Source organism: Elephas maximus, chromosome 7, assembly GCF_024166365.1.
Source record: "Elephas maximus indicus isolate mEleMax1 chromosome 7, mEleMax1 primary haplotype, whole genome shotgun sequence".
NCBI lineage: Eukaryota > Metazoa > Chordata > Mammalia > Proboscidea > Elephantidae > Elephas > Elephas maximus.
In genome coordinates this window covers 123,822,545-123,836,947 of record NC_064825.1, presented here as the reverse complement: position 1 = coordinate 123,836,947, position 14,403 = coordinate 123,822,545, and the positions used below count along the sequence as shown (strand labels likewise).

The window sequence follows — 14,403 nt, the reverse complement described above, 5'->3', positions numbered from 1 at the left end:
TACAGGGCATTTGAGAGGTCCCAGGGGGTGAATGCTTCACAAATACATCTCCTTTAATTCTCACATCTGCCCCTCCATTTTTACATGTGAGAAAACCAAGGCCCAAAAGTGGTTAAGTGGTACCAGAGGACAAGGGCTGTGCCTCTTCCAGGGTTATATCTCTCATAGTGATTAGTAGTCCTAACTAACGATGAAATTTCAGAGCCAGAAAGTCCCCTGAAGAACACTGAGCTCAAGTTCTTCATTTTCTGGAAAAAGAAACTGCAGCTGGGAGAGTGGACATGAATTCCCCAAGGTTACCCAGCCCTATAAATACTAGTTAAATGGAGACCGTCACCTGTAAGGGATGCCCCGTTGCCAATGCAGCATGTATTCATTGGATGGCAAATACTGCTCCATTTTCTAGGATGCGTGTATATTTTGATCTGGTTTTAAAACATTTGTTTTCTTTTTCTTTTTTAAAGCAGTTGATTGCTTATGTCCAAACCCAAGAAAGCTAGTACAATAAAACCCTGCCGTGTCCTCCACCCCACACCCAGACTCACTGTAAGTCTAATTTGGCAGAAAAACGTTATCACATCCCTTAATTATCCATCACGAAACCAAAGTGCCATCGAGTTGCTTCTGACTCATGGTGATCCCATGTGTGTCAGAGTAGAACTGTGCTCCATAGGGTTTTTGTGGCTGATTTTTGGGGGGAGTAGATTACGAGGCCTTTCTTCCAAGGCACCTCTTGTTGGACTTCAACCTTTCCTTTAAAAGCTGAGTGTGTTAACCATTTGCACAACCCAAGGACTTCTTAATTATCAACTAAAAAACCAAAAACTCCTTGCCTTGAGTTGATTCAGGCCCATAGTGACCCTACAGGACACAGTAGAACCACCCCATAGGGTTTCCAAGGAGTGGCTGGTGGATTCGAACTGCAGCCAAGCACTTAACCGCTGGGCCACCAGGGCTCCTAATTATCGAAAGAAACCAGTAAATGAAGCATACTCACTGTGATCTGCCAGCAACGAAAGTCTCTTTTGCACTTATTCCCAATTCTTTGCTGTAGGCAAGTTGTTTTTCCTGGAGAATGAACGCAGGGGGTCCAGTTGGGCGATATCTTTAGAAAGATCCAAAGTCCTTTTCACTTTTCTCCTAGGTACAGGAAACTGCTTGGAGTTCAGAGTCCCCACCTGTATTTACTTCCTCTTTTGGGCAGCGAGGCAGTTAAAGGCAGTTCAGTGTAACAAGTGTTTAATAGTATCTGTGTGGAGAAGAAAGGGTTGTGCTTGATGCTCTGGGTTGTGCTTGACACAGAAATGAAAATGGGCATTCAGGGCACAAAATACATAGCTGCAACACAAGGCAGAATGATAAAAGCGCTGCAGTAGAGAAACAACTTGGACTTGGAGAGGATAGGGGAGGCTCCAAACAGAGGAAGGAACTTTGAAATCAATAAACTTTGATGAGAAAAGAGGCGGAGTCACAGTAAGTGAAATGAGAATTGCGATCAACCTGAGTCTATGTTTTAAAAATTTTTATTGTGCTTTAAGTGAAAGTCTATAAATCAAGTCAGTCACTCACACAAAGACTTATATACACACCTTGCTACCTACTCCCAGTTGCTCTCCCCCTAATGAGACAGTCTGCTCCCTCACTCCACTCTCTCTTTTCGAGTTCATTTTGTCAGCTTCTAACCCCCTCTACCCTCTCATCTCCCCTCCAGGCAGGAGATGCCAACATAGTCTCAAGTGTCCACCTGATCCAAGAAGCTCACTCCTCACCAGTATCCCTCTCCGACCCATTGTCCAGTCCAATCCCTGTCTGAACAGTTGGCTTTGGGAATGGTTCCTGTCCTGGGCCAACAGAAGGTCTGGAGGCCATGACCACCGGGGTCCTTCTACTCTCAGTCAGACCATTAAGGCTGGTCTTTTTATGAGAATTTGGGGTCTGCATCCCACTGCTCTCCTGCTCCCTCAGGGGTTCTCTGTTGTGTTCCCTGTCAGGGCAGTCATCGGCTGTAGCCGGGCACCATCTAGCTCTTCTGGTCTCAGGCTGATGTAGTCTCTGGTTTATGTGCCCCTTTCTGTCTCTTGGGCTCGTAATTACCTTGTATCCTTGGTGTTCTTCATTCTCCTTTGCTCCAGGTGGGTTGAGACCAGTTGATGCACCTTAGATGGCCGCTTGCTAGCGTTTAAGACCCCAGACACCACTCTTCAAAGTGGAATGCAGCATGTTTTCTTAATAGATTTTATTATGCCAATTGACTTAGATGTTCCCTGAAACCATGGTCCCCCAACCCGTGCCCCTGCTATGCTGGGCTTTGAAGCATTCAGTTTATTCAGGAAACTTCATTGCTTTTTGTTTAGTCTAGTTGTGCTGACCTCGCTTGTATTGTGTTTCGTCTTTCCCATCACCTAAAGTAGTTCTTATCTACTATCCGTCCCTCCCTCCCACCTCTCATAACTATCAAAGAATATTTTCTTCTCTGTTTAAACTCTTTCTCGTGGTCTTATACAACGTATATTTGTCCTTTTGCAACTGACCAATTTCACTCAGCATAATGGCTTCCAGATTCCTCCATGTTATGAAATGTTTCACAGATTCATCACTGTTTTTTTTTTTTTTTTTTTTACCAATGCATACTATTCCATTGTGTGGGAAAAAAAAAAAAAAAAACCCAAAACCAAACCCAGTGCAGTTGAGTCGATTCTGACTCATAGCAATACCATAGTTTATTTATCCATTCATCCACTGATGGGCACCTTGGTTGCTTCCATCTTTTTGCTATTGTAAACAGTGCTTCAGTGAACATGGGTGTGCATGTATCTGTTCGTGTAAAGGCTCTTATTTCTCTAGGATATATTCCAAGGAGTGGGATTGCTGGATTGTATGGTGGTTCTATTTTTGTTTTGTGTTTTTTGGATTAACGCCAGCCTTGTTGGAGTGAGATGAAATCTCATTGTAGTTTTGATTTGCATTTTCCTCATATGTCTGTTAGCTACCTGAATGTCTTCTTTGGTGAAATGTCTGTTCATATCTTCTGCCCATTTTTTAATCGGGTTATTTGTCTTTTTGTAGTTGAGTTTTTGCAGTATCATATAGATTTTAGAGATCAGGCGCTGATCAGAAATGTCATAGCTAAAAACTTTGCCCAGTCTGTAGGTAATATTTTACTCTTTTGGTGACGTTTTTGGATGAGCATAGGTGTTTGTTTTTCAGGAGCTCCCAATTATCTAGTTATTCTTCTGCATTGTTAATAATATTTTGTATACTCTTTATGCCATGTATTAGGGCTCCTAACATTGTCCTATTTTTTCTTCCACGATCTTTATCGTTTTAGATTTTATATTTAGGTCTTTGATCCATTTTGAGTTTGTTTTTGTGCTTGGAGTGAGGATGGGTCGTGTTTCATTTTGTCATATATCAACTGCTCATATGTGGATGGATTTATGTCTGGATTCTCAATTCTGTTCCATTGGTCCATATATATCTGTTGTTGTACCAGTTACCAGGCTGTTCTGACTACTGCGGTGGTGTAATAGGTTCTAAAATCAGGTAAAGTAAGGCCTCCCACTTTGTTCTTCTTTTTCAGTAATGCCTTATTTATCCAGGGCCTCTTTCCCTTCCATATGAAATTGGTGATTTTTTTCTCCATCTCATTAAAGAATGTCCTTGGGATTTGGATAGGAATTGCATTAAATGTATAGATTGCTTTTGGTAGAATAGACATTTTTATAATGTTAAGTCTTCCTATCCATGAGCAAGGTATGTTCTTCCACTTAATGGAAGTCCCTTTTGGTTTCTTGCAGAAGTGTGCTGCAGTTTTCTTTGTATAAGTCTTTTACATCTCTGGTAAGATTTATTCCTAAGTGTTTTATCTTCTTGGGGGCTACTGTAAATGGTATTGATTTGATGATTTCCTCTTCGATGTTCTTTTTGTTGGTGTAGAGGAATCCAACTGATTTTTGTATGTTTATCTTGTATCTCAATACTCTACTGAACTCTTCTATTAGTTTCAGTAGTTTTCTTGAGGATTCCTTAGGGTTTTCTGTGTATAAGATCATGTCATCTGCAAACAGAGATAATTTTACTTCTTCCTTGCCTATCTGGATGCCCTTTATTTCTTTATCTAGCCTAATTGCTCTGGCTAGGACCTGCAGCACAATGCTGAATAAGAACGGTGATAAAGGGCATCCCTGTCTGGTTCCCGATCTCCAGGGTAATGCTTTCAGGCTCTCTCCATTTAGGATGATGTTGGCTATTGGCTTGTATAAATGCCCTTTATTATGTTGAGGAATTTTCCTTTTATTCCTATTTTGCTGAGAGTTTTTTTTATCATGAATGAGTGTTGAACTTTGTCAAATGCCTTTTCTGCATCAATTGATAAAATCATGTGATTTTTTATTTTGTTTTATTTATGTGATGGATTACATTAATTGTTTTTCTAATGTTGAAGCATCCCTGCATACCTGGTATGAATCCCACTTGGTCATGGTGAATTATTTTTTTGATATGCTGTTGAATTCTATTGGCTAGGATTTTGTTGAGGATTTTTGCATCTACATTCATGAGGGATATAGGTCTATAATTTTCTTTTTTTGTGTTGTCTTTACCTGGTTTTGGTATCAGGGATACGGTGGCTTCATAGAATGCGTTTGGTAGTATTCCATCCTTTTCTATGCTCTGAAATACCTTTAGTAGTAGTGGTGTTAACTCTTCTCTGAAAGTTTGGTAGAACTCTGCAGTGAAGCCTTCCGGACCAGGGCTTTTTTTGTTGGGAGTTTTTTGATTACCTTTTCAATCTCTTCTGTTGTTATGGGTCTATTTAGTTGTTCTACCTCTGTTTGTGTTAGTTTAGGTAGGTAGTGTGTTTCTAGGAATTCATCCATTTCTTCTAGGTTTTCAAATTTGTTTGAGTATAGTTTTTCATAGTAATCTGATATGATTCTTTTAATTTCAGTTGGGTCTGTTTTAATATCGCCCATCTCATTTCTTATTCAGGTTATTTGCTTCCTCTCCTGTTTTTGTTTTTTCAGTTTGGCCAATGGTTTATCAATTTTGTTGAGTTTTTCAAAGAATCAGCTTTTGGTCTTGTTAATTCTTTTAATTTTGTTTTTCTGTTTTCTATTTCATTTAGTTCTGCTCTAATTTTTATAGTTTGTTTTCTTCTGGTACCTGAGGGTTTCTTTTGTTGCTCTCTTTCTATTTGTTCAAGTTGTAGGGATAATTCTTTGATTTTGGCCCTTTCTTCTTTTTGGATGTGTGCATTTATTGGTATAAATTGGCCTCTAAGGACTGCTTTTGCTGTGTCTGAAATGTTCTCATAGGAAGTGTTTCGTTCTCATTGGATTCTCTGAATTTCTTTATTCCATCCTTAATGTCTTCTATAATCCAGTCTTTTTTGAGCAGGGTATTGTTCAGTTTCCAAGTGTTTGATTTCTTTTCCCTAGTTTTTCTGTTATTGATTTCTACTTTTATGGCCTTATGGTCAGAGAAGATGCTTTGTAATATTTCAATGTTTTGGATTCTGCTAAGGCTTACTTTATGACCTAATATGTGGTCTATTCTAGAGAATGTTCCATGTGCACTAGAAAAGAAAGTATAGTTGGTTGCTCTTGGGTGGAGTGTTCTGTATATGTCTATGAGGTCAAGTTGTTTCATTATGGCATTTAGATCTTCTGTGTCTTTATTGAGCTTCTTTCTGGATGTCCTGTCCTGCACCGAAAGTGGTGTGTTGAAGTCTCCTACCATTATTGTGGAGCTGTCTGTCTCACTTTTCAATACTGATAGAGTTTGTTTTACGTATCTTGCAGCCCTGTCATTGGGTGCATAAATATTTAATATGGTTCTAGCTTCTTGGTGTACTGTCCCTTTAATCGTTATATAGTGTACTTCCTTATCCTTTCCAGTGGATTTAACTTTAAAATCTATTTTGTCAGAAATTAATATTGCCACTCCTGTTCTTTTTTGATTGTTGTTTGCTTGATATATTTTTTTCCATCCTTTTAGTTTTAGTTTGTTTGTGTCTCTAAGTCTAAGGTGTGTCTCTGGTAGGCAGCATATAGATGGATCTTGTTTTTTAATCCATTCTGCCACTCTCTGTCTCTTCATTGGGGCATTTAGTCCATTTACTTTTAGGGTAATTATGGATAGGTATGAATTTAGTGCTATCATTTCTATGCCTTTTTTTGTGTGTTGACAGCTTCTTGTTCCCACTTGATTTTATGCCCTCAGTAGATTTTCTTTGTATCTTGTCCTTTCCTCATATTTGTTGTTGTTGGTTTTGTTTCTGCTGAGCCTGTATTTTTCCCTTGTATTTTATTTTGATGAATAGGATAGTTTGTCTCCTTTGTGTTTACCTTATTATTTACCCTTATTTTTCTAAATTTATAACGAACTTTTATTTCTTTGTATTGCCGTATCTTCCTCTCCATATGGAAGGTGTAGGATGTATGATTACATTTCTTAAAAAAAAAAAAAAATTTCTTAGTCCCTCTTTATTATTTTAATGTTGTCTTCTTTTATATAATAACATCGCCATTACCCTGTGTTGGGCTTTTTTTTGTTTTTTAATCTTGCTTTTTTTTTTTTTTTGGATTTCCCTGTCTGGGTTGACTTCTGGTTGCTCTGCCTAGTGTTCTAGTCTTGGGTCGATACCTGATATTATTGATTTTCTAACCAAAGAATTCCCTTTAGTATTTCTTGTAGTTTTGGTTTGTTTTTTACAAATTCCCTCCACTTGTGTTTATCTGGAAATGTCTTAATTTCACGTTCATATTTAAGAGACAGTTTTGATGGATATATGATTCTTGGCAGGCAATTTTTTTCCTTCAATTTTTTAAATATGTCATCCCATTGCCTTCTTGCTTGCATGGTTTCTGCCGAGTAGTTCGAACTTATTCTTATCGGCTCTCCCTTGTAGGTGACTTTTCTTTTATCCCTCGCTGCTCTTATAATTGTCTCTTTATCTTTGGTTTTGGCAAGCTTGATTATAATATGTCTTGGTGACTTTCTTGTAAGATCTACCTTATGTGGAGTTTGATGAGCATCTTGCATAGATATCTTCTCATCTTTCACAATATCAGGGAAGTTTTCTGCCAACAAATCCTCAACAATTTTCTCTGTATTTTCTGTTATTCCTCCCCCTCCCTGTTCTGGTACTCCAATCACTCGTAGGTTATTTCTCTTGATAGAATCCCACATGATTCTGAAGTTTTCTTCATTTTTTAAAATTCTTTTATCTGTGTTTTCTTCAGATATATTAGTGCCAAGTGATTTACCTTTGAGTTCAGAAATTCTAGCTTCCACCTGCTCAATTCTGCTCCTCTGACTTCCTACTGAGTTGTCTACTTCTGTAATTTTATTGTTAATCTGAATTTTTGATTGCTGTCTGTCTATGGATTTTTCCAACTTATTAAACTTTTCATTATGTTTCTGAATAATCTTTCTGATTTCTTCAGTTGCTTTATCTGTGTGTTTCTTGGCTTGTTCTGCATATTGCCTCATTTCCTTCCTGATGTCTTGAAGGGTTTTGTATATTAAACTTCTGTATTCTGCACCTGGTAATTCCAGGATTGCACTTTCATCTAGAAGATCCCTAGATTCTTTGTTTTGAGAGCCTGTTGAGGTGATCATGGCCTGTTTCTTTATGTGACTTTGTATTGACTGTTGTCTCTGAGCCATCTGTAAGTTATTGTATTAGTTTATGCTTGCTTACTGTGTCGTAGCTGCTTGCTTCGTTTTGTTTTGGTATACCACTATGGGTTGCTTGAGTGAGCTAGCTTGATTATTTTTGCCTTTGGAGCTCTGGTGTACTGATCCCAGCTGGCTAGAACTGTTATCAGGTATATTAGTCTAGGAGTCCATTCAGTTTACTTGTATGATTTCAGCTCAGGTATCCAGGTAGCTGATATCAAGTGTGTGGTCCAGGCTCTGTCCTATAGTCTTAGAGGGCAGGGGTGATTGGCGTATATACCCATATCTGATTGCAGCAGGGGGTCACACTCTGAACAAGGCAGGAAGCTGAGAACTGACCCCCGAGAGTCTCTGAGGAAAATGTGTCTCTCTTCCCTAGAGCGTGCTGGTGGGTGGGCTCTGCAGAGGGACCATGGGCACCCAAAGTTTTTGTTGTAAAGACTGGGAGGTACCAGTTATCCCTGGACCCCTGTTGCGGGTGGGTGGCTTGGTGACCCAAGAGGAGCCACCAGTCCTTAGGTCCTTGTTGTGGGTAGGTGAGAACCTTGTTTAATAGGCAAAGCAATGTCAAACATCAAACACCCACCTCTCCACTGCACAGCTGAAATGGTTGGAGTTTGCCAGCAAGGGCCTAGTCTCCCGAAATAGGCCCACACAGGTCCATGCAGAAGGGAAAGGTGCTCAAGGTCTACGGACAGGAGCTGCTTCTGTCCTGAGCTCTCCCAGTTAATGGAGCTAGCAAATCATCTTTTCCCTCCAGTTGCAAATTTTTTCCTTCCTCATGGCCGGGAGGACGGCTCCAGGTGCTCACCAGGGTCTATCTCAGGCCCAGGGATTCAGCCACCGAAGCTGGGTTGGGGGTGGTGGGGGAAATATACGCAAGTACTTAGCTTTTGCTGAGAACGCCCTTCTGCTCAGGTTCCGGAGGTGTGAGTGTGCTGTGTGGCTGCCTGCTTCTTCCTGAGGAAATTGCGGCTGAACACTAGGACCAGCCCCCCACCACCGTTGCCACCGCTGCTCCGGGAATGGTTCCTGAGGGGTCCCCTGCGATTCAGGTCCTGTAACTCCTCTCTGCTTCTGAACAGTCTCTTCCTTCCCTTGCCCCTCAGTTCGTTGCCTAAGCTTGCCTTTGATGCTCAGGGCTCCCAGCTTGTCACAAATATACTCATTTCATTTGTTTTTTTGGGTCTTTGTTGTAAAGAGGGCTCCACGGAAGCATCTGTCTATTCCACCATCTTGGCTCTGCCTCGTTTTGTTTTATGGGCCTGTCCAATCTGTGGCTGAAGGGTGAAACTCAGGAGCGACTTCATTACTGAGCTGAAAGGGTGTCTAGGAGCCATACTTTCAGGATTTCTCCAGTCTCTGTCAGGCCAGCAAGCCTGGTCTTTCTTTCTGAGTTATAATTTTGTTCTACATTTTTTCTCCAGCTCTGTCCAGGACCCTCTATTGTGATCCTTGTCAGAGCAGTCAGTAGTGGTAGCCAGGCACCATCTAGTTGTACTGGACTCAGTCTGGTGGAGGCTGTGGTAGATGTGGTCCATTAGTCCTTTGGACTAATCTTTCCCTTGTATCTTTAGTTTTCTTCATTCTTCCTTGCTCCTGAAAGGGTGAGACCAGTGGAGTATCCTAGATGGTCATGCACAGGCTTTTAAGACCCCAGATGCTACTCACCAAAGTAGAATGTAGAACGTATTCTTTATAAACTATGTCATGCCAATTGAGCTAGATGTTCCCTGAGACCATGGTCCCCAGAGCCCTCAGCCCAGCAATTCAGTCCCTCAGGGAGTTTGGATATGTGTTTATGGTCAAGTTGCATTCTTTATTGAAGAACTAGGAAAAAGGGGGACGGGAAAGACTTCATTAGAATGCATTTTCTGTGAGATGGAGTTCACCAATTCACAATTAGCCACTTGTTCTTCATTGAAGTCATGCCAGTTCTTTGCGAATCATGAAGAGGAGGATTCCAGCGGTGGGGAATCTGGGGTGAATTGAGTGATATCAAAGTGATCATTATTTTATTCTAAAATAAGAGCCTTGTCCTGAGTCATTGAGTCAAAACAAAACAAGACAGACAAACAAACATGTAAACATAGATTGTGACCAGTTCAAACCATACTGAGAAGTCAAAGGCATATCAAACCTATGACCCATCAGATACCAGAGGACTCAATGAAGTACAACAACCATATTAAACTATTAAACGAAAAAACTAAGCCAGTTGCTGTCAAGTCGATTCCAACTCAGGGAGACCACAAGTGTGTAGAGTCCAACTGCACCACATGGGATTTTCAAGGCTGTAACCTTTCAGAGGCAAATTGCCAGGCCTATCTTCCAAGTCACCTTTTGGTAGGCTCAAACCACCAACCTTTTTGTTAATAGTTGAGCACTTAACTGTTTGCACCACCCAGGAACTTCAGCTAAGATATTATTTTTTTCAAAATGAACTTAACCTTTAGCTGGACTCTGGTAGGTCCTAAAATCCCTTTTGGGTCCACTACTTCATGTCTAGGTTAGAAGAGACATATCTGAACAACCAGTGGAGTGGAGAACTATATGGCGTAGACTAGAGGATTTTGGGGAGTCACTGAAGAAGGCATTCTAATGGGCACAGTGTTGTTTTTTTCTCAAGCAAAAGCCGTGTGTTTTTGCTTTTTGAATTTTGTTTTTACAATAGCAGCAGAAGATCATGATGTATAAGAACACAGACAAAACCTGAAGATATAGAAACATTTCGAATAGTTATTTTCTGTTATTTTGATCTTAGCCATTCTAACGGAGTGAAGTGGTATCTCACTGTGGCTTTGATTTGCATCTCCCTAATGGCCAATGGCCACTGACATTAAGCATCTTTTCATATGCTTGTTGGCTATTCGTATATCCTCTTTGGTGAAATGTCTATTCAGGTCCTTTGCCCATTTTTCAATTCAGTTCTTTGTCTTGTTAAGTTGCAGGAGTTCTTTACATGGTATTAAACCCTTGTCCAGTATTTGGTTCCCCCAAATTTTTTCCTAGTCTGTAGGTTGTCTCTTCACTTTGTTGACAAAGTCCTTTGATCTACAAAAGTCTTTAAATTTGATGAGACCCCACTTATCTATTTTGTCTTTTGTTGCCTGTGCCTTCAGTGTCATGTCTAAGAATTTGTTGTTGAGGATTAGTTCTTGAAGTAGTACCTGCATGTTTTCTTCTAAGAGTTTTATGGTTTTAAGTCATACGTTTAGGTCTTTGATCCATTTGAGTTAGTTTTTGTATATGGTATGATGTATGGGGCAAACTTCTTCAGTCTTCCTTATTCATTGCCCAGCTTTCACATACATATGAGGCAATCAAAAACACCTTGGCTTGGGTCAGGTGCACCTTAGTCTTCAAGGTGATATCTTTGCTTTTCAACACTTTTAAGAGGTCTTTTACAGAAGATTTGCCTAATGCAACACGTCTTTCAATTTCTTGACTGTTCCTTCCATGGGTGTTGATTATGGATCCAAGTAAAATGAAATCTTTGACAACCAATGTTCATTGCAGCTCTATTCACAATAGCCAAAAGGTGGAAACAACTGAAGTATCCATCAACAGATTAATCAAAATAAATAAATCTGTCTATTGATGGGTCAACCTACACTCCTGCATGGAGCCAAAAGAATGGCATGTTTGTGGAATGCCTGTAGGATAGTATGGGAAGGAAAGTGACGGGAAATGGGACTGGATAGGCAGGTTCCTAATGAGGCTTAACTACTATGTTAAAGATTTGGGATTTAGTCTATAGGTGCCCGAATATTGTTGAAGTGTTTTTAACAGCAATATTTCTTGATCAGATATTGTAGTAAGATAATTATTTCCACTGGAATATTTTCTGCAGCAAATTACAGATCCCCTACCTTGAACTGATTAATAAATCAGGAAATATGTTATCTCTTATAACGGTAAGTTCACAGATAGGGGAAACTTCTGGTTTAATTGATTTAGCAGCTCAATGACGTCATCAGTGACCCAGACTCTTTTTGTTTTCCTGCTCTGCTATCTTAAACTTTATATTAAGGCTGGCTCACCTCATGATCATAAAATTCCTAGGGCAGCATGCTTTTTGGTTCACATCAACAGAAGAAACTGGCTTGTCTTTCTCAGAAGCCATAAGAAAGCCCCTCTTACCTCACATAGGCCCAATTGCCTTAGGCCCAGCCACCTCTGAACTAAATAGTGACAAAGGGGATGGAATTGCCATAAAAGATTTAGACAAATCATGTGGAGTAAGAAAAACCATAACCCATTGCCGCTGAGTAGATTCCAACTCATGGAGACTCTACAGGACAAAGTAGAACTGCCCCGTAGGGTTTCCAAGGCTGTAAGTCTATACAGAAGCAGACTGCCACATCTTTCTCCTGTGGAGCAGCTGGTGGGTTCCAGCTGTTGACCTTTCAGTTAGCAGCCAAGTGCTTAACCACTGTGTCACCAGGGCATCTTAGGAGAAACCACAGTATCACCCAACCATTCTGGCCGAATAGAGGCAGAATCGGAGAAGGACAACGCTAAAGAAAGAAATAACTGGGTTGTTGTCCAACAAACTATCCAAGTGATGAGTGACTAAACTTAAGCAGTGGGGAATGAAAATAAGATAAATGTGAAAGATATTTAGGAGGTTTATTAACATTTTATATATTAGCCTGTTTGACAATGTTGGTAGACAACTAAAGGTCTTTCTTTAAAATTCGTTTCATGACGTACTTATTCTTTATTTCTAGTTCCCATACTACTCAATAATTACTGAGCATAGCTTTAAATATTCATCTGTATTTCACTTGATTAGAAAAAGCTATTCAAAATGTTTCTATATTTTCAGGTTTTGTTTTTGTTCTTACACATTATGATCTTCTGCTGTGAATGTAAAAACAAAACTCAAAAAGCAAAAACACAAGGGTTTTGCTCCAGAAAAAATGACACTGTGCCCGTTAGGCACCCACTAGAGTGGCTATTATTAAGAGAGAAAAAAAGGAAAATACCAAGTGTTGGTGAGGATTTGGAGAAACTGGAACCTTTGTGCAATGATGGTGGGAATGTGGAATTGTGCAGCTGCTGTGGAAAATATTTGAGCAATTCCTTAAAAAGTTGAACATAGAAATACCATACGACCCAGAAATTCTACTCCTCAGTTTATATTGGAAACAAATGAAAAGAGGGACTCAATCAGATACTCGTACTTCAATGTTTATAGCAGCGTTACTCCCCAATAACCAAGAGGTGGAAATGACTCAAGTGTCCATCAACAGATGAATGGATAAAGAAAATGTGGCATATTATGCAGTGAAATATTATTCAGCCATAAAAGGATTGAAGTTCTATACATGCTAAACACCATTACAAAGAATGGGAATTCCAGAGCATTTAATTGTGTTCGTGTGGAACCTGTACATGGAACAAGAGGCAGTTGTTTGAACAGAATAAGGGGATACTGCTGAAAATGAAGACGACTTGAAGCACTTACTGATAAAAGTTAAAGACTACAGCTTTCAGTATGGATTACGCCCGAACATGAAGAAAATAATCACTGGACCAAGAAAAAATATTGTGATAAATGAAGAAATTGTAGTTGTCAATGATTTCTTTCTACTTGGATCGATAGTCAACATTCATGAAGCCACAGTCGAAAAAAATCAAATGATGTACTGCACTGGGCAAATCTGCTGCAAAAGACCTCTTTAAAGTTTCAAAAAGCAAACATGTCACCTTTATGACTACGGTGCACCTGACCAAAGCTATGGCCTTTTCAATTACCTCATATGAATGTGAAAGCCAGACAATGAAAAAGGAAGACAGAAGAAAAACTGATGCATTCAACTGTGGTGTTGGTGGGAAATATTGAATATACCAGAACTGCCAGAAGAACAAACAAATCGGTCTTAGTGGAAACACAACCAGAATTTCCCTTAGAAGCGAGGATGGTGAGCCTTTAGCTCACTTACTCTGGACATATCATCAGGAAAGACCATTTGGTAGAAAAAAAACATCATGGTTGGTAAAAGAGAGGGTCAGTGAAAATGAGGGAAACCCTCAAGGAGATAGATTGACACAATAGGGGAAACAATGGATTCAAACATACTGATCATCATGAAGATGGCACAAGCCTGGGCAACATTTTGTTTTGTTATACATAAGGTCACCATGAGTTGGAGCTGAACCAATGGAAACTAACAACAATAACACATGCTAAACATGGATGAATCTTTTTTTTTTCTTCATCAGGGAATGTATTATTTTTATTTCTTTATTATTATTGTACTTTAGATGAAGGTTTACAGAACAAACTAGCTTCTCGTTAAAAAATCAGTATGAATATTGTTTTGTGACATAGGTTAACAACTCCACAACATGTCAACACTCTTCTCTTCCTGACCTTGGGTTCCATATTACCAGCTTTCCTGTCCCCTCCTGACTTCTTGTCCTTGCCTCTGGGCTGGTGTGCACCTTTAGTAGCCTTTCTGATCTTTGCCTGAAGGGTGAGCCTGAGGAGTGACTTCGTTACTGAGCTAAAAGGGTTTCCGGGGGCTGTACTCTCGGGATTTCTCCAGCCTCTGTCAGACCAGTAAGTCTGGCCTTTCTTTTTGAGGTAGAATTTTGTTCTGCATTTTTCTTTAGCTCTGCCTGGGACCTTGTATTGTGATCCCTGTTAGAGCAGTCAGTGGTGGTAGCCGGGCACCATCTAGTTGTGCTGGACTCAGTCTGGTGGAGGCT

General features: G+C 39.9%; 1 protein-coding gene across 1 annotated transcript in view; it reads right to left on the bottom strand.

Annotated features, from left to right (window-relative positions):
• The window catches only part of MS4A8 (membrane spanning 4-domains A8), a 61,540-nt gene that overhangs the window by 23,543 nt on the left and 23,594 nt on the right, over positions 1–14,403 (bottom strand). Inside the window, exon 2 of the mRNA XM_049891841.1 lies at positions 998–1,068. Coding sequence (XP_049747798.1) covers positions 998–1,068 — 71 coding nt within the window. The remainder of the gene's footprint in view (positions 1–997; positions 1,069–14,403) is intronic.